At 41.7% G+C, this 23,397-nt stretch overlaps 2 protein-coding genes across 2 annotated transcripts; one reads left to right on the top strand and one right to left on the bottom strand.

Annotated features, from left to right (window-relative positions):
• Nucleotides 1–300: 300 nt before the first annotated feature.
• On the bottom strand, nt 301–6,641 carry LOC139917042 (G-protein coupled receptor family C group 6 member A-like). The gene is made up of 7 exons (XM_071906098.2): nt 6,349–6,641; nt 6,040–6,215; nt 4,063–4,187; nt 2,953–3,828; nt 2,585–2,794; nt 2,260–2,386; nt 301–2,117 (listed from the first exon to the last, which is right to left on the bottom strand). Exons 1-7 carry the CDS (start codon nt 6,540–6,542, stop codon nt 964–966), a joined length of 2,862 nt encoding a protein of 953 aa, XP_071762199.2. The 5' UTR covers nt 6,543–6,641; the 3' UTR covers nt 301–963.
• Nucleotides 6,642–8,496: 1,855 nt separating this feature from the next.
• On the top strand, nt 8,497–22,718 carry tmem63a (transmembrane protein 63A). The gene is made up of 23 exons (XM_071919015.2): nt 8,497–8,604; nt 10,371–10,612; nt 11,282–11,361; nt 11,530–11,608; nt 12,000–12,037; nt 12,185–12,327; nt 12,875–12,926; nt 13,097–13,205; nt 13,573–13,643; nt 13,738–13,818; nt 13,957–14,077; nt 14,536–14,669; nt 14,891–15,055; nt 16,149–16,302; nt 16,385–16,491; nt 16,580–16,666; nt 17,240–17,305; nt 17,541–17,703; nt 18,117–18,222; nt 18,525–18,692; nt 19,239–19,354; nt 19,447–19,497; nt 20,063–22,718. Exons 2-23 carry the CDS (start codon nt 10,448–10,450, stop codon nt 20,201–20,203), a joined length of 2,397 nt encoding a protein of 798 aa, XP_071775116.1. The 5' UTR covers nt 8,497–8,604; nt 10,371–10,447; the 3' UTR covers nt 20,204–22,718.
• Nucleotides 22,719–23,397: the final 679 nt, after the last annotated feature.

Here is a 23,397-nt window from a genome sequence, read left to right as displayed (position 1 = left end):
TGAAACAAATGCCAAACCCTGTTCCATGGAACACTAAATATAGCTTGATGTAAAAAATATTTTTGCCAACTCCAGGAGGCAACTATGAGAGAAAAGACAATGTCAGAGAGCCTGCTTTCTACATATTGGAATATATTGACCATTTCATAGTCTATCAGAAGAAAATCAAACAAAATAGAATACAATGATAGTTTATCTGCTGGGGGAAAAAAATGATATGGTAAACTGAAATTTAAATCCTTTCAAGATAGGTAATTGCCTTTGCCTCAGTAATTAATAGTTTTGTGTGAAGTGATTTCAACCCCTGGAAAGATGCATTTCAATCTCAGCCATCACATATTTTTATAAATAGACATACACAAAACAGAGAAACAGATAATCATATCCATATCCGTAATAATCGAAAATGGCAGCACACTGCTCATTATTACTGATCACTGCAGTTCAATCTCAACCACCACTGATATCTGGACTGAATATATAGTATGTGATCAAGATATTCTTGTAATGTCAGGGACTTTGTGATAATTCTCCACATTACTCTACCAGTCAAGTACAGTAACAACATGAACACAATTGGGGCAAGATGCTTAGAAGGGCCAAAAACCTTTTTTTCTCTTCTTCTGTGGGTTTTCTCAGGATTTAATACAGCACACAGAACACAGAATACAGTGTTCTGTCCAATTTGTCTGCTGTGTGTAGGTTTGTCGTCCCTGGGAATTATTACATCAGTATAACATGATTAATACCAAAGCTTAATTGTGAATAATTGTTTTATGCACTTTTCATTTACACTCTCTGCCTACATTCATTTTTTCACGGTTGTTGTCCTTTACACAAAATCCTTTTCAGATGCACAAATCTTCTAACATAATATATTGATAATATTTGAATTGTTTCATTGTGTGCTGCAGTTGTGAACATTGTAATGAAATGTTCAATCCTGTTGAATCACTTTGGTATTCATGCCGGGAAGCTTGAATATTTCTTTAACTGCTTACGACTATTCTTCAAAATGTATTCATTCAGCTGCTCAGTGGGCCTTGGCTTAGAGTCTGGAAAATCAGAGAGCGACGGCCCCGTGGCCGACCTCTGGTCCGGCACTGAATTTGATGCTGGTGTTTCCATCTCTAAAGCTAAGTTTTGGTGCCCTCCAGAGCCCAACGGAGGCGAGAGCTGGTGCGCTCCGCCCTCAACTAGCATCTCACCCATGGAATAGCTCCTAATATCCTGCTGGAAGGCGCTCTCTGTGTTTGCTTCCTGCTTGAACAGAATGATGTAACACTTTGGCAGGAAGTGACAAAACAGAATGCCGAAGGCTGAGATGAGGATAACCCCCATCTCCACCGCTGGACTGTACAGGCCTTTGACATTGGCATACACTGGGCCAAAGATGATCCAGCAGATGAAGTAGATCAACATGCCGAAGGTGATGAACTTTGCTTCGTTGTAACTATGAGGCAGCTTCCTGCCTTTGAAGGCAAAAACAAAGCCAATGAGAGCCAACAGGCCAATGTAGCTTAGCATGGCTCCAAATGCACCAAATGACCTCTCATCGCACTTGAACAGGCGCTCCTCTTTGTTTTTCAGTAGCTCCCACTTGGGCCTTGGGGACTGGAGTGCTAGCCACAGGCCACAGATGACTACTTGAAGCGATATGCACACTGCAATGATGATGTAGGGCTTGTAGAGCTTCTTCAGGACCCTCTGTACACTGGGGTCAAACTCAAAGGCAAAGACGATCTTACAGGACTTGACCAGGATGCATGAGACACACAGGGTGAAGCTGAGGCCAAACAGTATCTGCCGCGCTTGGCACTGCCACCTAGTGGGCCTACCGCCAAAAAAGACCACACTCACAAAGGTGCCCAAGAGAGAAAGGAGGAGAAGGAGGGAGATGGGGCCCACAGACGCCCGCACAACAGGGGTGTTCCAGTAAACTATGAAGATGATCCCAGCAACGAGGGTGAGCGCTGCCGCCAGGGCAGTAAAGGCCAGCAGTATAATACAATAGGTATTTTCCCAACCGAGGAAGACAGTTTTCTTGCGGGTGCAGCTGGCGCTTCCCATCCTGGAGTAATGGGTGTCAGTGTCACAGTGACGACACACCGCAGAATCTAGAAACAGAGGAGGAATGCTTAGAAACAACACAAGACTGGTTATATTCTATTGTCTTTTGAGCTGGACATTGCTCATACCTCCTAATTTGCAATAGCCTGGTTCCAGGGGAGTCAAAGTTAAGGTGCAACTAATACACACCAGTGTCACTGGAAAAGTAGTTCTCAGGGCAGGGGACACATTCATAGCAGCAGACAGGCTGTCCCACAGCTGACTGCCTCCTGAAGCCTGGAGCACAGCTGTTTGAGCACCTGGAAACCACCTCTTCCTGGGAATACAAAGTTTCTTCATGAGTAGAGTTGATTACAATAAGATGTGAGGACAGCCATTTGAGAAATGCAGATAGAGTGTGACAGAGACAGAGAATGTGAAACAGTGAAACAGAGAATAGAAATAAAGACCGGAGAAGGAGAAGCAATGACAGCAGTCTAGAGAGAAAGAAAAATTAAGGAATGAAAATTATTACTGTGAGATTGACGAAATCCTGTCCTGAGGTAAAAGTCAATTTCTTGTTTTGTATGCTGTAATAAGCTATGATGTCATGCACGTCCACAAACGTTGGTGAAATCTGCCGCCAAAGGATGACATCATATCCTGTGTTGAGGTCACCTCTTTTGTCGAATGTGTAGTATTGCCCATCCATGTGGAACATGGCTGTCCGTAGGGCTCCCCTCAACTGAAAGTGCAAAATGATGAACATGGAGTGAATTTGTGATCATGTGAAAAGAGAATCACATTTTCACGTGACTTTCAAGCATATAATGTCATGAGTGAGTGTGTATGTGCTCAGACATTTATGTGTGTGTGTGTGTGTGCTTGTGTGTGTGTATTCACCTCCCAGGGCTGCAGTCTCTGGCTTGTCTTACAGTCCCTGTTAACACAGAGATCTGCCACAGCCTGTGCAACAGCTCTAACTGCCAACCCCACACTCAACACAGCATACGGGTATATCTTCTTCTTCAGCATCTCATTGGCTGAGTCACTGGGCTTTACGGGCTTGTCTCTCTTCACTCGATCGAGTCTCATACCCAATTCTCCCTGTGTTGAACTGGCCTTCTGTGCAACCTCAAGGCCTACACTTTGTTTATACCCCAATCCTTGCTGTTTTTCCCCATGTTCCTGTAGAAACCTATGCAAGAAAGTGTTGTTCTTGTGGTCGTCAGGGTTTACGTCAAGATTACTGAGGTACTGCAGAAGCTTGGATGTGTTTGCAGACTTAAGAGTGACCCCAATGATGGTTCCTGCATCACTCAGAGTCCAGTTCCTTAACACGCGCCTTGACTCTGACCAATTGTCACTGGCCACCCAAACTTTCCCCCTGCCTCGCCAATCTTGGAGAAGACTGTTAAAAAGATACATCATATGGTCGGGCTTGGCGAAGGACACGATGACCTTGACGTTAGGGTTGTCAATAATGCTTTTGACTGTCGCCTTAATGCGGCCCTTGAGGTTATAGTCACTCAGAACATCTGGTAGGATAGAGGTGAAGGCCAGGCAGATGTTGTTCTCTGCGGCATGATGCTGGAGGCGGTCAAGCGCATAGCGGCCATAGTCGCCATCAGTTGTCACCACACCAACCCAGGTCCAATTCTGCTCTTTCAGAATCTGGACGATGGCACGCGCCTGGTGATCGTCCTCTGGTACTGTCCGCATAAAGTTTGGAAAGCGGTTCTTATCACTCAGGAGACCAGAGGTTGAACCGTAACTTATCTGTAAAGAATGAAGAAACGTGTTATACAAGAGCTATAACCACATGACAAATTGATCTTTATTCTACTCTTTTATATCTTAGAATAGTGCTGGGTTGGGCAAAGTTTGCCTTTTCTTGATACTCATTTTCTGCAATTCAGATCCTAGCTCGGAGCTATACGAATGCAGAACTCTATCATCCAACAGTATTTAGCAGTTTTACTTGAATCAAGAGGTCTTTAAGCTCAGTCATACCTGAGGGATGTGCTCCAGGTTGAGTTGCCTAGCAACCGCTATGGATATCTCTGAGTGGTAACCACCGATGACAGCCAAGACAGGTGGGGAGGGGAGCTCTGCACCATCCATACTGCTATCCTCACCTAAGGATTAGGAGACACTTTGTTAGTCATTATTTTAATTTTGTGTCATCATTTACATCACTTGCATTACTTTTTCTTGAAATATTTTAAGAAAAATACAAATTTATTTCATTTTTGGGGGTATTCTCTTCATTACACCTCTATTTTACATTATCCATAGACCATGTCCCATTGCCTAGCTTCACTATTGTGATTTGGGGCAAGGTCCCTTTAATACTGAGATTTGAAAAATGTATGTGTTACACTTGTTAAAGTCCTCCTCCGGTTTCCAGTGAAAGCACTTCATGGGATCTGAATATGGCTATAAATGTCAAAATTTTAAAAAAAAAATGGAATTGTCAGTGGCAAATTTATGTTACCTTGTAAAATATCTTCTTATTCAAGACAGCAAGGTTAGATTAGTGCTCTTGTGACCAGATGGTTGCTTCCAGATTTTTTTCCAGATTCATTAAAAACATTTGGGCAGGAAAAGTGAACAAATAAGGGTCACAGCTACTGTCAAGGTAACCTTTGAACCAGCTACTTGACCCCCAACTGCTCCAGAGCTGCTCAGTTGATATAGTAGAAGACTGTGCTGTAATTGGAAATGTGTGTGACTGTGGAAGTGTGTGCTCAGTGAACCTTCCCTAAATAAATAAAAGGTTTCAGAAAACTGCCCAGAAACACATGGCATGCACCAGGTTTTGTGAATGGATGCTGAAAGAAATATACCATATGCCATTGCCATATGGTGTGACAGCAGTACTCTCATAGTCCAACTGAGACCTTAAAAGATTTGTTCCTATAAATAATATCCATATTGGTCCAGAGAAATTAGATGAGAAAAATGTAAATGCTGCAGATCCATTTGGCACATCCACATGCTTTCCTCATACATTTTCTATCAAATCAGTTCTAATTCAGTGTGCTAAAATCTGTATTTTTCTCAGACAAATACTGACAAAACTATTAATGTGTAAATCTGCCTGGTGCTCTGTGTTTGAGGAGGGCAGTTTGAGAATGGTAAAGCAAAGGTGCAGGGACATTCTTTACAGCCCTTGTTTTTATTTATTAATGCGTGAAATAACATAAGTTATAAATAAGCTATAATTTTCAATATATATATAATATTACTTCTATGTACTTTGATTCAAATACTACATGTCCGCTAACATGCTGCCAATTATTAAAGAACAGAAGAAATGAAGAAGCTATTTCTCTACCCAAAAGTGACAACGCAGAGTGTACAATGATGGATTATGGCTTTGGAATGACTAGGATGTCTAGTTAGTTCAATAGTTACTGGAAAATTTAAAGGGGTTTCGATGGTTTCAGACTAAATGGGATCCAACAAGCAGCAGAGGGTAAGGTAACTTGAAACAGAATGATATAACAACGGCAGCTGAGAAATGAAAGAGATGAGCAGAAAATTCAGTAACTCTGATGTTTTCCCTTTAACCGTCAGTCAAACCCTTGCATTCAATGCAGGAAATGAGCCCAACAAAAGATACTTCACTGAATACCTAGCCCAATATTCAAATATGACTATGTAAATTTGACTTTAGAGTGATGCTGGTAGTAACAATAACCTCAAGTCATGTTATTGTAGCAAATTTAAAAACTGTGAACATTTTTTGCACCAACTTTACTCCCATAAAAATGTTTTTGAAAGTTGTCCTGCTTTATCCTCCCATATTCTTTTTTTAGCGGTTTTTGTGGTCGTTAAATGACTAATCCATGTGTCATGTATCTGATCCTGATGTTTTGTGTTGTCTCTAACTAATCTCAGAGATCCTAAAAATGCATTTTCAGATTTCAGATTCTGCTATTGATTGGACATCTTCCAGGATCAATTACTGAATCAATTACTGACCTTCCCCGCTGCCTCTCCTCATGAAGGCCAGGCTCTGCTCCAGAGCGGTGGTCACATCGGAGCAGGAGTCCAGGATGTGATAGCCCAGGCTGAGGTTCCCCAACTCATGCCTCCTGTTTACCTCCTCCACCATCTGCACCATCATGAGAGACTGGACCAGCCGAGCAGTGTTGAACCTGAGGGACGCAAACCAAATGGACTCTATAAATAAACATACACACACACACACACACACACACACGATGACCAGTGCCCAGTGTACTGTACCCATGCTAACACCACTTAACACATGTCAGGGTGAAAACGTACCTGTTACAAGTCCGTGTCTCTCTGCCATCTTCTGCAATGGTAATGTTAACACTTTCATGTATTGGGAATAGTCCCCCAATAATAATGTCACCAGGTGCTGTGGCAGACATCCCATTCATAATATTATCATGGTTACCATAGACCTGGTACAGAAACACTGAGGCAAAAATGTAGAAACTGAAAAAATGTTTCATCTCTTTCAATTGTTCCTTCTTCTTTTAGTTATTCTGTTTGACTCTGTTGATGCTCTAGCAACAGATCTGCTTTAAAGTAAGTCCCATTCGTTTTATCTCCTTCCCAAAACTGTGTGTTGTATGTTGTGTCTTTCTCTCTTTTCTAGCTCTGTCACGTGCTCGCATACAATAGACTTCTCTATGAATTTAATCTTGATAAAAGACTCAACACATTCCTCACATCATTTCCATGAGGTGTCACCTCAAGTCAGCTGTCTGGAATGGGGAAATGTCCTTCCTGGCAATTAGGCTAAGACAGTGAGTGAGTCAGCTGAATCACAAGTTAAACGTATCAAACACATCAAACAAATCTTTCAATTATTCTTAATTAGTCAGTTGTGCCAGAGGTTGGTGATGTAGGCCTTGTCCAGTTTGCTTGGAAAGAGAATTTAATAAGCATTTATATATGACTGATGTGTGGCATCAGTCATAATATATCCAGTAGCTGTAGTTAATGGCAAAAGGAAATGCCAAGTGTTGTCCTGTCAAGTGCAAAAATAGCTCTGTTGGAAAGCTGAAGCAGGAAGTAGTGAATGTAGGGAAATGTGCTGTAGCCCAGACTAGTTACCCAGCAGTCCATAAACACTCAGTGAGCCTGTGGGCCCAGGGGAGACCGGGGACGGTTGTAACACTTTTTGCATCTCCTTGCTTATTTGAGTTAGATCTTTCAAAATTTGGTGTAAACCTCTTACACCTGTCTGTTCAGGGAGGGAGTTATTTTCTCTCAAAGGCAGGGAGAGAAATGCTACATCATACCCCACACCCAGGGTTAGATGTAAGTTTATTCCATTTTTATCCCATTTGTAACATTTAACAGGACAGTGTCTCTCTCTCTCTCTCTCTCTCTGTGTGTGTGTGTGTGTGTGTGTGTGTGTGTGTGTGTCGAAGTTTAATGCTAACAACAAACAAATGTCATGTGCATGTAATTTGACCTCAGTTTTGAACAGAACCGTGTATTTGTGCACATGTCTGTATGTGTTAACTGAGTTAATTTATAAACTGTTCTGTTACAACTATCCCCAACCCTGCAGCCATTTAATAGCACATGATATTTATCTCCAAAGTTTGCTGATCCTATCCTATTCTAACTTTGATAATTACAATAGTTACACAGACTGTGCTATCCAAAAAACAAGTGTGGTTAAAAAAAAACAAAAAAAACATTAACCTCAAAATCATGAATTTGGCTGTAAAATTTCCAGTTTTATTCACTCACTCTTTCCACATGTGGGCTTGGGACTGACGGCCTTTATGCAGCTACAGCAAATATACAAAGTTAATCACAGGGTTGCTCCCGATAGCAGAAATTGAAAGTAGCGTAACTATTCCCTGTTACAACCATCCCTGTCTAGTAACATCTCTTTGCAGCAACATAATAGTTCATTGTTTGGTAAGAATATAATTTATTGAACAGATACAGATTAATGTATTTCCAGGCATTTGTTTTTTCAAAAGACTTTCTTTCTCGTATGAAAAGGAACTAGCCCTACAGAAATTTAAAATATGCAATTACTAAAAAAAAATACCACAGACAATAACCCTACCATACGGGATTTAAAAAACAAAAACAAAAAACCCCCACAAATTATGATAAGGTCACTATAAATACTAGTACACTAAGACACATAAGTTAGTCCCAGAAAGATGAATATGACAGTGATTTTTTTCTTTTTTTGTTTTCCCCGTCCTCATTCCCAGTGGGGAGGAATGGGTGAAGCAGCTACTCCATTTTACAGATGTCTCCCTAAACATGGACATTCTTGCGTGTAAATATGTCAATAAAATATCCCGCGTTAATGCGTTAGTTGCCACAAGTCTCGAAGGAGAAAATGAGAGGACCCTCGGTGAGGTACTGGCTCAATGATTGGAACGCGACCACTCCGCACGAGCCGACTCTCTGCGCATACGCGGATGTGTAACATGAAGAGCAATTTCAAACTTCGTTAGGTGGAGTTCCTGTTTACTACTTCGGGTATTACACAAGTAGCAACGACAGGTTTCCGTTTTGACAGATAAACAGCAGGTAGGTTCGTCCACATCCCACACACTTGCAAACACAAATGTCGATTTCTAGCCTTTGGAGAAATGTCCTGAGCATGACAACAAGTGCTAGTTAGTTTAGCGGATGTTTTCATTACTGTGTTGGCTGAGGTAAGATAGTAACGTTAGGTTAGCTTAGTTTGTTTACTTTTTGACTTCGGCTTTGGAGTGGTTCGTCTAGCCTGTTTAATTCATTATAACAAGTAATTACGTGTTAGCTAACTAGGCTGGGTGCGTCCACACAGTATTAACATTACAACAACAACGACGGCTTGTCTCTGCAGGCAGTCCTTACAGTGGCCAAGTGTCAAAATAGCTAACAGCTGTTAAGAAATAAACAGAGGAAAGCTTCACTGTGTATCGCATTGCAAATTGTCTGCAGTGTCACGCAAGCGAAGAACATAGTTAACATTATCTATCTTTAGGTTGTCATTTGTACACAATTTTGTTGTTATTTTAATGTCACGGGTAACACAGAAGTCTATGGTTCGGCAACATCATAACTGCGTCCGCGTGACTCAAAGCTGATCTCTTTCAAGTAAGGTGGGGCACGACGGCTCTGGTAATGACTTGTGACTGCTGGGATTTGACATGGAGTCTTGTACTGAATCATTTTATCTTTGCCTTCCTCCGAGCCATGGTTCAACAGCGGACCACGAGAAAATTCCCCAAATCCTGGGTTCATTCTTATGAAAATTGGAAATAGAAACCACAGTGATGCTACAGTTTCAGAATATATACACCAGGAATGAGCAGTCATGTGCCATAGAGGGCCGAGAGTATGCAAGTTTTCATTCCCACCAAATACTACACAAGACGATTTTCACAGTTCCTCCTCTCTGGTGGAAGCTGTGGTAATCAGTGAAATCCCTTGATGTAATCTTTGGTTGGAATGAAAACCTGCCGCCTCTGGTTCTGGGAAGTCAGAATTTAGAATTGAGCGCAATTCAGGGTGGGACTAATTCAGTGAAACATCAGTAATGGGATCTCCAATGACATGCCTGCTCTCACCCACCCTCCCCTCCTCTTAACATCCAAGCTAGGTTTCTACAGTAGGTGTTCACTGTAATAACACAGCAGATAGTTATTATATCATGGCCTGCTTATTGGTAAATGTCTCTTAATGGGATCCACCTGTAACTGGTCCATGACCTATTTAGGGTTAAACCCCATAGTTAAGAAACCAGGCTACAGTGATTCAGAATACCACCTTACTCTAGTTGTGGTGGAGGATCGAGCACGGACTTTTGAGAATTTTTTTTCGACCAATGAGTTTTTTGTCTCTTTACATAAAATAAGTAAAATAGCTAAATGGTCAAGAGGTATACCATTTGACCAATTGTCCAGTTGTGTTAACATGAAGGCGGGACTTCTCCCTTCAAGTGGGAGTGTGCATTGGGTTTGTAGTGTAGTGCTCATTCACTGGTTTGTCTGAGAAACTACCTGTGCATACTATGGCTGTCTCCACAGCGTAGAGCCAAGGTAGGTGTAGGCTACATGCAACCAGGGATGCTGAGCTGAGTATGGATTAGAGTGGTATTGTGCATGAAAAGATGAATTCATGCATTTAAAGTAAATTGATGAAAAAAATTTAATGTTATTACTCTTGCAACATTACTCAGATGACTTAATTTGCATGAATTAGCTCTAGAGTATTCCCAAATAAAAGAGTTGTCACAGCTTAGCCTTTTGGGTGCCACATACACAGCGGTCTCAAATGCAGCGTTCTATGTTTTGTGTAATCTATAGGAGTCAAGGAGTTGATTCCAGCGACTCCCACAGTTGGAATCAGTCTCTGCAGTCTGACCCCTCGCTCTGCTCCGGTGATGTCGTCCCTGTGGTGGGACCAGGAGCCCCTGCCGGTCACCAACGGTACCTCTGGCAATGTGGACAACAGCAGCTGCTTCAGCTCCACGCAGAGCACCGTTCTCAAGGGGGTCAGCTTCGGAGGGGTGCACATCGTACTGCTGCTCGACTTCATTGTCTTCCTGGTGTGTTTATGTGTGTGTGTGTGTGTGTGTGTGTGTGTAATTATACAGTATGCGTGTGTGTATGCAATGCATGTTGTGATTCTGATCAAGTGACAGTCACAATGAAAAACGTGTGACCACTTGTCTGACTGTCTGTCTCTTCCTCAGTTCAATTCAGTGTGCTTTATTGGCATGAAAGTTAAGAATAGTATTGCCAAAGCATCAAGATAGAAGTCACACTTTGTATCTGTGTGTTTGTGTGTTTGTCAGTGCTGGGTTGGCACTCCACCACACAATTACTCTCTTTCTCCCTCTCTCTCTCTCTCTCTCTCTCTCTCTCTCTCTCTCTCTCTCTCTCTCTCTCTCTCTCTCTCTCTCTCTCTCTCTCTCTCTCTCTCTCTCTCTCTCTCTCTCATGCAGAGTAGGCCAGATACATTCTCCACCAAAAGACCTTCTTTACATTTTCATCATATTGTTCTGAACTGATTAATATCTCCTCTACTATGAGCAGAGCACAAAAAAGTTCTTCCAGTCATGCAATATATGCAATACACTATTCTAACTGAGACATTGCACCTCTCTTACCTAGCACCGTTTAATTAATTTCAAGATATCTAATAAGCCTGTTGATTGGTCACTGTGACTCATGAGGTGAAAACTTATTGGTTCTGTGTTTCATGCCACCTACAGGTGTTGCTGATCCTCTTCTCTATCATCAGGAGGAAGGTTTGGGACTATGGGCGTCTGGCGCTGGTCTCGGCCAATGAAGGGTCAGTTCATGATCTCACACAGTTACATTTTATTGTTGGACCCTTGAATAGGGATGTACCAGAATGAGTAAACTTAATAATTAAATAATAATTGAGGAATGTTATGGTTGATTTTAATCTGTTAGTTTGACTTTGTCTTTGATACTCACCTTGCTCTATGTGTATCAGGTTCAATGAGTCATCACACCGTCGCTATGGACGCATGTCATCCTGTGTGTCCAGTACTGAGGACCCTGAGTATGAACTGGTATGGAAAAGCCAATTTTTGTCATCAGTTTCATCACCAAAATCTGTATTCATAATATAAGCTTATTAGAGTAGCAGTACTGATCAAGAGTTGTCACGTCATATACACAATCAGTCATCACATCATTGTGGCAAACTGGTCTCTTATCAACACTGCTATTTTAAGATGCCAAATGAATGCAGAATTATTTTGAATCGCACTGTGCTGGGCTCCAAGATCATCTTTGTTTCATTGACTTGACATACTGTTGTATTAATGGTTTTAGTCCTAAGATGCTTTTGGGATACCAGACGAGAACTATCACTTATCAATAGGATCAACATATTTACTGTCATTTACTGTCTTCGTTGCTGTATGCCATAGTAATCAACATGTCTCTGTTTCTGTGCAGGGTTGCTGCTCTTGGCTGCCTTACATCCTCAGAATGGAGTGAGTGATTCTCAGTTCTTGTAATTTGTTTGTGTCTGTTGCTGTGTTTCTCAGTTTGTGACTTAACCAAATGTGTTTTTGATGCATGTGCACACAAGGTGTGTGTGGGTTGGTTCCCTCTAACCTGTGTGTGTGTGTGTGTCTCAGTGATGAAAAGATAAAGGCCAAATGTGGCATCGACGCGGTCCACTACCTGTCCTTCCAGCGTCACCTGATCGTCCTGCTGGTGATCATTACTGTCACCTCCGTCGGGATCATCTTGCCTGTCAACCTGACTGGAGACTTGCTGGGTGAGTTTGGCATTATTTTCTATCTTTTAAGCAATAAGCCACAAGCAGCTTTACAGTGCTTTTAGAACAGTTAAGAGGTGTTATTTCATTTGGCACCACACAAGTGTACAATGGTGACCAGTGTCCAAAAATGTACTTTATGGCTCCCTTGCCAAAATAGCTAATATACTGTAATTTTTTTCTAGAAATCGCCCTATCCATTCTCAATGCTATTTCATGTATAGATTTATGGGTCACAGGTGTGCATTTATTGGGTATTTTATGATGGTTTCAAATGTGACTTAGCCAATCAAAACCGAGGACCGGAATTATCAGTTTCATAATCACTGACTCTCTAGTGTGGCTTTTTTCAAGGTGATGTTCAGAGATGGGTTATTGTAGATTTTCAGTGGCATGGGTAGGGCATGGCTCACCACCTTTGTCGTTTGTATTCTAATTTTCCTCTGCCCATCTTCCTGTGCCTCGGAACTTTTTTACCATTTTATAAAAATAGAGCTTTAAACATAATCTTTAATTTGGCTTAAAAAAAACTGTTTATTTCTTTCAGGCAATGATCCATACAGCTTTGGAAGGACAACTGTTGGCAATCTTCAAAAGGAGTAACTATCAGAATATACAGATAAACTATATCAATATACAGACAAAAAAATATAAAATATTCAGATATGTAGACATGTAATATGGGAAAGTTAAGCTTGTATTGCAGTGAAATATGTTTGGTTTAGACATGGCAAAAATGCTAACTGTTGTTAACCCTTTTTGCCTCTAGTAACAAACTCCTATGGCTGCACACAGTGTTCGCAGTTCTGTACCTGATCCTGACGGTCGTTCTGCTGCGACGCCACACATCACAGATGAAAGGCATGGGCAGGGAGGCGGTGAGTCTCTGACTTCCTGACATTTCTGAGATTTGATTTTACGGGACCACATCTCTGGGCATCCACACTTCTACCTGAATGTCTGTTACCTGTCTCTAATGGCTGTATTTATTTAAATAGTATCCACATTACGTGTCCACGATAGTGTCCACATTCCTGCTCTTCCCATCTCTTGACATTGCTCATACATGTGTTGGATTGCATCCAGACTATGTAGAGCTTCATGCATAATGAAAGCCTGAACAGATTACAATGTGATCAAAGTCTGATTTGAATTGCACCCAAATTAAACTAGTAGACGCTGAGTGTCACTCATCCATACACTGGTGCCTAACTCTGATCTGTCATCCTGGCTTTCTCTTTGTAGACTAGAAACTCCTTGTTTGTGTGTTCAGTCCCTAAAAACGCCACAGAGGAGGACGTAAAGACTCATTTCATGTGAGTAGACTGGATTGTTGTACGCTGGGTTCTTGAATTGAGGTCTCAATTGCCATCTGCTCCATTCCTCAATGTCAGTACTGGTTTTCTACAGAGAGGCGTACCCTTCCTGTCGAGTGTGTGCTGTGACCCTAGCCTATGACGTGGCCAAGCTCATGCACCTTGACAAGGAGAGGTAAGAAACCAGGAAGAAGTCTCTTCAGGTCTTTGTTCAAGTAATGTTGAGGGATTGGATGTTTTTTAACCTATGTAATTCTCAGTTATTAAGCTAAAGCAACTTGTGTGTTGTTGTTGGGGTTTTTTTCCACCACAGGGTGCGTGCTGGCAAAAACCTGCGCTACTATGAGCGGGTCATGGAGAGAACGGGGAAACGTGAAATGATTAACCCCCGTTTGTGCAGTCACCTCTGTTGCTGCTGTCCCAACTGTGAGGAGGTGAGGTGGATCAAACTATTTGACAGTGTAACGCATGGTATTTTGTTACTTCTAGTCTCATGTTAAGATCTCTTCAGCTCTTGAGGAAAGTAAGCTTAGACTGCATATAGGTTGCGTATGTCTGCAGAGCTCTAAATTGTGAGGTAGAACAAAAAGGTTGTTTCAGTGTTATTGGTTTACAGTGGTAGTGAGTGAAGAAAGTATTTTACACATAGATGACAATATCTTTGTCTACCGTTGCTATAGCAGCTTACTACTGTTTTCTGTCACTGTATATGCAACCATTATGTCCAGTAGCACAACGACAAATAAACACTTAACTGCAACTCCACAGCACAGGATGATCTGTGCCACAATATTTTAATGGGTTTCATTTTGAGCTGTTTATGAATTAGTTGAACATATTTTCTGTGCATGTGTGTGGATGTGTGTGTGCGCGTTTATGTTTGTTCCTTCAGGTAGATGCCATAGAGTACTACCACAGTCAAGAAGCAGACCTGTTGAAGCAAGTGAGGGAGCAGATAGAACTGGTGCCACAGCGCCCCCTGGGGATGGCCTTTGTCACTCTGGAGTCCGAGGCTACGGCCAAGTAGTGAGTACACTTTAAGGTGTATATTTCTGCCTGTATTTGTATCTATATCTATGTGTGCTTCCTCCTTGAATTTTTAATGAACTAACCCCAGACCTATAATACTTTATATCTCAGCCAATCTGTCCATAGCACCCATGTTTAAAGCATCTGACATTTTTTTAGGATAAACAGTTTGATTTTGTTGATGTGTATTATTGACAGTTGTCATTTGCTCCCTTCAGCATTCTGAAAGACTTCAATGCACTGGACTGTGGGGGCAGAAACAGCAGTGATGGAAGATCAAGGTGTTGTTGTGGGAGGGAGCCCCAGCCTTCAGCCAACAGCGGACCTCTGAAAGTGAGGAACTGGAGGGTCAGTTATGCACCCCACCCCAAGAATGTGTACTGGTAAGGCTCGAAACACCAACCCTTTATTTGCGCTACTTACAAACCATGTGCACTGTTTACCCTCTGGGGACAAGGGTACTACGGGCGATACCGCTGGAGGTATCGCTGCGATAGCAACTCATGCTTATCAGTACTTTGAGCTAGAGAGATGCTGTTTTTTTCCTTTGGAACTAGAGGAGAAGAGCTTTCCGGTAAGCCCCACTTTGTGTAGGTGGGCCATTTACTTCTGTCCATAAAAGACTGCGCAAAGTAGTAAAACATAGTGAAGGTTTCCCTATTGACTTGAGCATTGCTTTGTCCTATGCTTGTGTGTACAGATCGACTGTTATCAGCCATCCTTGTTGCTACGTACTGTATGTGTTTTGATGCCGAGATCACATAAGTCCACATGACTTCTCTGGCCACTTGTGATCAAGCTTGGATCACGCATAATTTTGTGTGAATCACATTTGCTACCTTGTTTTCATCGTGGAGCATGACAGAGCCCAGTGTAAAGCAATTGTGTAAAGGCATACTTCCATGTTTAAAGCTCATTCATTCATTCATTCATTCATTCATTTTCATTCATCAAGACTTATGTTTAACGTATTAATTCTAGATTTAGTTATTTTTTGTATTTATTTATTTGGTTTTTTTTTTTGGGGGGGGGGTTAACTGTTTGCACTGATATTTGTATAAAAAAGCATGAAAAATATTTGAGTTTTGTTTGAATTTGTATCATTTTACCATCTGTTGATGGCAAAATATGTAAAAGCCCTCATAGCTAACATCATGACAGACTACCACCCTTGGCACAGGGCAGTCTAGTGGTTACAGAGAGCATCCTGTAATTGTTAGATCACAGATTTGGTCCCGCGACAGCCAGTGTGTCACTGTAAATCACTGTGGATAAGAATGTCTGCTAAATGTAAAATGTAGCAAAACTACAAAATAGATATTTAGATTTGGTTCACTGATGATGTAAAGAATATGAGGTTTGAATGGAAATCGAAGTGTGAGGGACTAGTGTGTACCCCACTGGAATGTTTTCTCTCCTTAGCACTGCCTTTCCTTGTGTAACTATCCAGTTGCTTCTGTCTTTTCTCTTTCCCAGGGACAATCTCTCTGTGCAGGGTGTTCGCTGGTTTCTGCGCTGGGTGCTGCTCAACTTCTTCCTTTTCTTCCTGCTCACCTTCCTCACCACTCCCTCCATCATTATGACCACCATGGACAAGTTCAACGTCACCAAGCCCATCTACTACCTCAATGTAAGCCTTCACATGCAGACTCATTTGACGCAATTGTGTCGTCTAAAACTATGAATGCACAGTGTTTTCTTTTTCCTTTCAGAGTGCAATCATCAGTCAGTTCTTCCCCACTCTCCTGCTGTGGACCTTCTCTGCCCTGCTGCCTACCATAGTCTACTATTCTACACTGGGAGAGGCACACTGGACCAGGTACACACACACACACACAGTAGTAGTCTAATAATTGGTTTCTGTTAGCAGAACAAAATGTCTTCATCCAGTGCCATCTGTATCTCAGGTCCAGTGAACAGCTGAGTCTGATGAACAAGCTGTACATCTTCCTGCTGTTCATGGTGCTGATCCTCCCCTCGTTGGGACTCACCAGGTAATCAGTACCACCATCAGTGTAAAATAGCATCAATTTCCCCAGTTAATTGTTTAGTTGCAGTAACTGTTGTAGTTGTAGTTTGGGTTTCCCTGGTCTGAGTGATCCTGATCTCAGCTTCAAAATGGTCTCCTCTCAGTTACAAAACTTCTACTGCATAAATAAGTCATTTACCCAACACACATTGATCTTGTCACCGATTTTGTTTTTGATGATTGAGAAAATGTTCATGTTTTTGTCATTACAGAGTAGCTAATGTTATCCAGTTGTAGGTTATGGCAAAAAATAGCAAATTTTCCAGACTTGAGTGTTACACAGAACTGAACAGAACTGTTACGTAGTTGTAAGGAAACAAGAAGGCACAAAATGTGATTATTTTCCAGAAACAAGTTGGTTCAATTACTGGTGGTGTGTGTAGACAGTAAAAGGCCAAATTTGAACCTGGATTTTTACCAGTCAGGTAAAGAAGAAGGGGAATCCTCCCAGGGCAAGGATCATATTTAGGCATATAATGGGATTCAGGCAGAACTCTGCTTAATTCTGTTGTGATCTTTTTTTGTTCTTCCCCATCAGTCTTGCAGTGTTTTTCCGCTGGCTGTTTGATGAAAAGTTTCTCTTAGAAGGGAAACTGAGGTTTGAGTAAGTAATCCCCACTTTTCCTAGCTTCTAATTAAGAATGTACTGTATCATAGATTTGTCAAGGGCAGTATCTTTCTGTCTAGACACATTTTTAATTGTATTATGTGCAGAATTGCTCATTGTTTCATTATAATTTACCCCAGATTCTATTGTATTATCTTTACACCGTTTCCTTCCTATTCCTCTCTCAATGGTTTGTCAAATGTCTTTTTTTTTCTTCTCTCCCATACTCGAGGTGTGTGTTCTTACCGGACCAAGGGGCGTTTTTTGTCAACTATGTGATCGCGGCAGCACTGGTGGGTTCCGGGATGGAGTTGTTGCGGTTGCCAGGGTTACTGCTTTACACCATCCGTATGGCGCTTGCTCGCTCGGCTGCTGAGAGGAAATATGTCAAACAGGTTAGTCATGGCATTGTCCATTTACTGTGGCCTAATGCTCTGGCCAGGGAAATGGTCGCCATACTGTGACTACACTGACTTATGCTATGCGGTCTCTTCTCTCTTTTCTGTCTATATTGACTGTGCTAACTGAAATACAAAGTTCGAAAAAATCATCCATGGTTGTAAAAGACCCAATGGCTGCTTGAGATGGTAAAATCAAAGCTGGATTTGCTTTGCCTATAAAATGTGACCTTTCCGCCTTTTCTTGCAATTTTGGACTGCAAGGTCAAGGGAAAATTAGAGGAAAAGAAAATATTTTGTAGAATTCGCAGTATAATACTTTTCCCTCACAGCCTCAACATCTGCAACTCTGTTGGTAATTTTAAGTACTTGATAACAGTCAACAGCCTCTTGTTGTCTTCTGTTTACAGAACCAGGCCTATGAGTTTGAATATGGAGCCATGTATGGCTGGACCCTGTGTGTGTTTACTGTCATTATGGCTTACAGTATCACTTGCCCTGTCATTGTGCCTTTTGGTGAGTAGTTGGGAGTGCTGCACACACACACACACACACACACACACACTCACTCATCTATATTCCCTGTAGATCTCTCTCCCGTTCTCTTGCTCACTTATTGACACTCTCCACATCCCACAGCCACATGTAGCACTACTTAACTTGTTCATCCCAATCATCTGCTCATTCTGTACAGACTTTGTCACAGAGGCCTTAGTGTCTGGTATCTATTTCTATGCCTTTTCCTCAATATATCTCTTCCCCTCCTCCACCTGCTTTGGATACCCAAAGTATTCTGACTGTTTGTCTAACTCCACCAGGTCTCCTATACCTCCTGCTAAAGCACATGGTGGACAAACACAACATGTACTTTGCCTATCTGCCTGCTCGCCTGGACCGCCAGGTGCACCTGGGAGCTGTCAGTCAAGCCCTGGCTGCACCCATCATCTGCCTCATCTGGCTCTACTTCTTCTCTGTCCTCAGGACAGGTGAGAGACATGCATGTGCAAACTGACCTGTTCAGTTTGAGACGCACAAAGGAACCAGTAGTGCTCAGTTTAACCATAGCTACTGATTTGAAAAACTACAGATCTGCAAAACTACAGGGAACCACTAAACGTAATTGTTCGAAGATTTATTTGTTTTATAAAAGAGGAAGTGTATTTGTGCATTTTGCATGTGTATGTGTGCTGTATAGATGACAGTGATTCAATTTCAATTTATTGATGCTAATTTACAAGGTTTTAGAATTTTGTTTAGAATTTACTTTTACGAGATTACAGATTATTGCCTAAACTACTGAAAACAAATGTTGCAAGTTAAGTATTCTTAATTTAAATATTCTTAAAGTATTTATTTATTTTTTTTTGTATTTGGTAATGAATGCAACCAGCAGGGGAGTCAGCTGTCACAATAGAAAATTGTTCGTATGTCTAACTAATGAAGTCAGTAAAATCTCCTATGCCACCATGTTAACTGTGTGTGTGTGTGTGTGTGTGTGTGTGGTTGCATGTGTGTGCGTACGGTGATCTCAGGCTTCATGACCGACACGTCTCTGTTCACCCTGGTGATCCTGTGTATCACTGTCTTCATCTGCGTCAGCTACACCTGCTTCGGACACTTTGAATACCTCAGTCCACACAACTACATGGTGAGTGTGTGCCTGTGTGCTCTTTAGTGTGTGTGTGCACGTGTGTGTGCCTGCACACTTTCAGCCCTTATACTTTTTGTGTGCTTTTGCAGGTGAAAGAGGAGGATGAGGAGACAATAGGTGAAATGGCAGAGAACAACATGGTAAGTGTGCATGTTCTATAACAAATTTCACAGCTAATTATTGACCCTCCATTTGACCATAATATACTATATGAGTCCAATTTCAGACCTATTCTTGACTTTGGTGGAAATTCTATTGCCCTATTCCTCATTCGCTCGGTTAGTTAGGTTAGTCATTACTTTCACTTCAGCTGCCATGGAAATGGCAACTGCATTGAAACTAATTCAGGGAAGTTAAGAAATACCAGAGCGGAAGACGATTATGAAGACAAAATTATGAAGACACTTATTGGATCCTGTTGGCACCACACATTAGGTGATTATCAAATGTTTGGACGAGATGCGTCATTCTCGCAGTGAATCTCGGGGCTTCCCATTTGTTCTCGCCATCCGATGCATCCTCGGGTTGGCTACTAAACTTCTGGGATCTTAGTCTGTTCATCCTCAGCATTCTTTTGTTTTGGATTCATATTTCAGCCATTGCATATTACTTCAAACGCATCATGGAGGTCAAAGGAACAAACAAAACGCACATTGAGAAAGTCAGTATTGTCAGTACTTCTCTCTCACCTCTGTATGTCCACAGGTCTACCTTCCCAGAGTGCTTAGTCCTGAGTCCCCCAGCACCCCCTCAGAGGATCCTAAACCTCAGCAGTCTTATGGCTCTACAGAGAACAGCCCAACTCACTGCGCCAGCCAAGTGGACGACAACCTCTTGGAACCCTGAATCAGTCTTATTAGAGCCCGGAGTCAAGATGCTCTTGAGTGCTGATTAGGAATCTCGCACCTTTACGATGATTTCAGTGTTTGAAGTCAGGTCCTTTATATCAAAGTTTGAAGTCAACCCCACCCCACAGCTGAATCAGACACAGCCCGTCCCCTAGTGGAAAGCTCCAGATGGTACTAGAGAAGAGAGTGGAAGAGAGTTCCAAAGCCTGGAGTTGTGCCGTCCAACACAAGGAAAACATGGAAACAGTAGATTTCCTTACCTTCTATTTTTGGAAAGATATGAGGTGAAAGTATTATCGAGGACACTGTAAAAATGCATTGCTCTCTACAGGAAAGGAGGTAAATAAGAAGATGAATTAATATTAGGCCTATTAAGAATTTGGGTTAATGGACCAGAGAAACACATCCATGGGGAACGCCATTGAATGACAAGTCTGTCAAAGTCTTATCTGTTGGTCATTCTGTAAAGCACAAGTACAGTTAACATACTGTATTTGCCTGTAAAAGACTCCACTGCCCAGTCCACCAAAGAATGCTAAGCCAAAAAGTGGCCTTTCACACAAGGCATAAGGGTTACACCAAAAACCTTTCTCCTTCCAATGACTGTATCCAAATTACTCTAAGATAATGTCATGCAAGTGCTGAAGCCAATTATGCAAAGATGACCAGACCAAAACAACCATGCCAGAGCCACTGATGCCAAAGTGGTGCAAAACAAAGCTTGCTGTATGTTTGTAATACTCGTCCAGGCGGATTTTGCCCAGTTTTGAATTCTCTGCGGTGCCTTTTTTGATGCCAGTTGAATACTCCACTGTGCCTTTTTTTGATGCCAGAGGACAATTCCTGCCGACTGAGTAACCTCTTGGCTAATGTTGATATAGCAGTTTGCTTTTTTTTGTACAGAGAGGACAATCTTGTGTTTACTAACAAGAGCGTCCTGTTTTTACTCAGTTTTTACTTTAATTAGACAACAGCACAAATGGTTATCTCAGTGTTTGTAGGAGTTTTGTAGCCAGAACGTTTCTTTTTAATCTCTAGATAATAATGGTTAGAGCCATTATTTTGATCATTGCTTTAGGCAAGACACTGCTTTAGTTTAATCGGTGTCAGGAATGATGCTGTACAAATAATGAAGGAATGTTTTAGGAATGATAAGAGGTCAGTGCCAAGAGTCTGTTTGCACTTAATGTACTTTTAAATGTTTCTTTGCAGCATTTTAAATTGTTTTTTATTTAACAAGGAGCTAAATAATTATTTTAATATATAATATGCTTTTCAAAAATCCACAGATTACCTGATGAACTCAGTAAATAATGCATGGCAGCATGATTTCAGTGTTAAACATGCTGACATGCAATTGTAAAATAATACAATTGAAGTTCACCAGCTGTGAGTGTGCCTTATCAATGGGGGGCACTGTTGAGCTGTAATGTGGTAGCTTCACCTCTGAAATATTCACAAAGCAGTGAAAAGGAGAAATGCACAGTGTTACACTGAAGATTTCTTCTAACTCATTTTGACATTTCAAACATACAATTCCAGTAACTCCACCTCCTCACTATTGTCTCCTTTCCTGTTCCCTTTTCCCCTCCATCCTCTTGTCCCCTGCCCTTTTCCCCTTTCTCACCACGGTACATACCCCAGCGAAGAAAGACCTCTCTTATTAAAGTGTTTTTAGGGGGCTATAGTGATTAGCACAGTTGTTAAATACGGGTAATGAAGTGCTAAGCTAACAACATATCTAGGTTGTTAGCTGAGATGAAAAGAGGGGGTCTTGTTATTGGATTAGGATCAGTGTACCCTAATGGAGGTTCACAGTAGTTCCTAAGATGAACAGCGAAAATCAGGAACAGTAGCTGCAGAAGTGCTTCTTAATGGCTTAGCAACAAATGGGTACTTCCTGGCTTTAGCAACTGACACACTTTTCTCTTGTTATGCTTCACTAATTAGTCTTGATGTATACATGTGTACACATACAGGCCTTAACACCGCTAAAAGCCTCTTAAACTAGCACAATACTTTTTAAAAGCAAAATACTCTTAAGCCTAAGGGAGATCTTATGAGTGCAACTCGGTAATCAAGGTCTCATTCTTAGAATAGACACAACATTAAGAAGGTCCAGTCTAGTTCACCATGTGCTTTGTCTGTGTAACAGATTGAATCAATGATTGTCAAAACAGGGCAAAGAAATGTTGAAACCCAGCTGCACCCATTTTGGGACCATCATCACCTGTTGTACTTGCTGCTGCTAATAACTGCATATTTAGACAGCGAACATATGCAGAGCTTAAAGGTTGTCTACTAAGAGACATTGAAAAGTATCAATTTTATCATTGTGTTTGTGGAGATATGCTGTAGCCTGTATTTCATAACACCTGAGTGCACAGGGGTTATCAGCTTTGCTTTGCCCCTAATGTTGGACAGAGATTAAGTATTACAAAACAATCTCTCACTTGTTCACTCATACACAAGTGTTACTTCATTGTGAGTGTGTGATCGAAAAATAAAAGATGCTGTATAAAGTCTGTTCTCACACAGTGTTAACTTCTCTCCCAGCATGCAGTAATTGAGAATATAGCCAATAATCTAGTCGGGTTTGTAATGGAAATCTAATAATCACACAAACACACACTGCATGAATCCCATGCAAAGAGACTTGGAGGCAGACATGCATCAACAGGGTCACATGAGAAAGCTGTGCAGGGTCGGGATGCGGGGGCACTAATAACTTGCAGACATGCTCATGTGGCTCTGAAGATGAGCTGGGAAAAGAGATGAGAGTGTGATACAAGACACCTGATATACTGTCTGTGGGTTGTGTGTATGTGGTGTGTGTTTAATGCTTACTCGCTGTTTGAGAGACTGCCTTTTGCCGGCTCAGTGGAGCAGAAGTAATGTGGAAGTTAGGGTTGCAGGAGCCTGGGAAGCGGCTCTGTCCAGGCAGAGCCAGCAGCAGCAGCCAGAACTACAGTATACAGCATTCCAAAACCACACACCGAACCCTGACCCACAAACCCGCTGGCTCAGTTCCGACCCACATGGTTCTGGGCTTCAGCTAATGGGTGTGTGAAAGTCTGATCTGAAGTTTGATCTAATTGCACGCAAACTAGGAGTGGTTCACGGCCTCAAGTTCAAACAGCTCACTCAGCCGTGCACACGTACATAATTGTTGATGTTTAGATTTTCACTAAG

Source organism: Centroberyx gerrardi, chromosome 18 (genome assembly GCF_048128805.1).
Source record: "Centroberyx gerrardi isolate f3 chromosome 18, fCenGer3.hap1.cur.20231027, whole genome shotgun sequence".
Lineage (NCBI taxonomy): Eukaryota > Metazoa > Chordata > Actinopteri > Beryciformes > Berycidae > Centroberyx > Centroberyx gerrardi.
The sequence above is the reverse complement of the archived record's forward strand: the minus strand, read 5'-3'. Positions and strand labels throughout refer to the sequence as shown.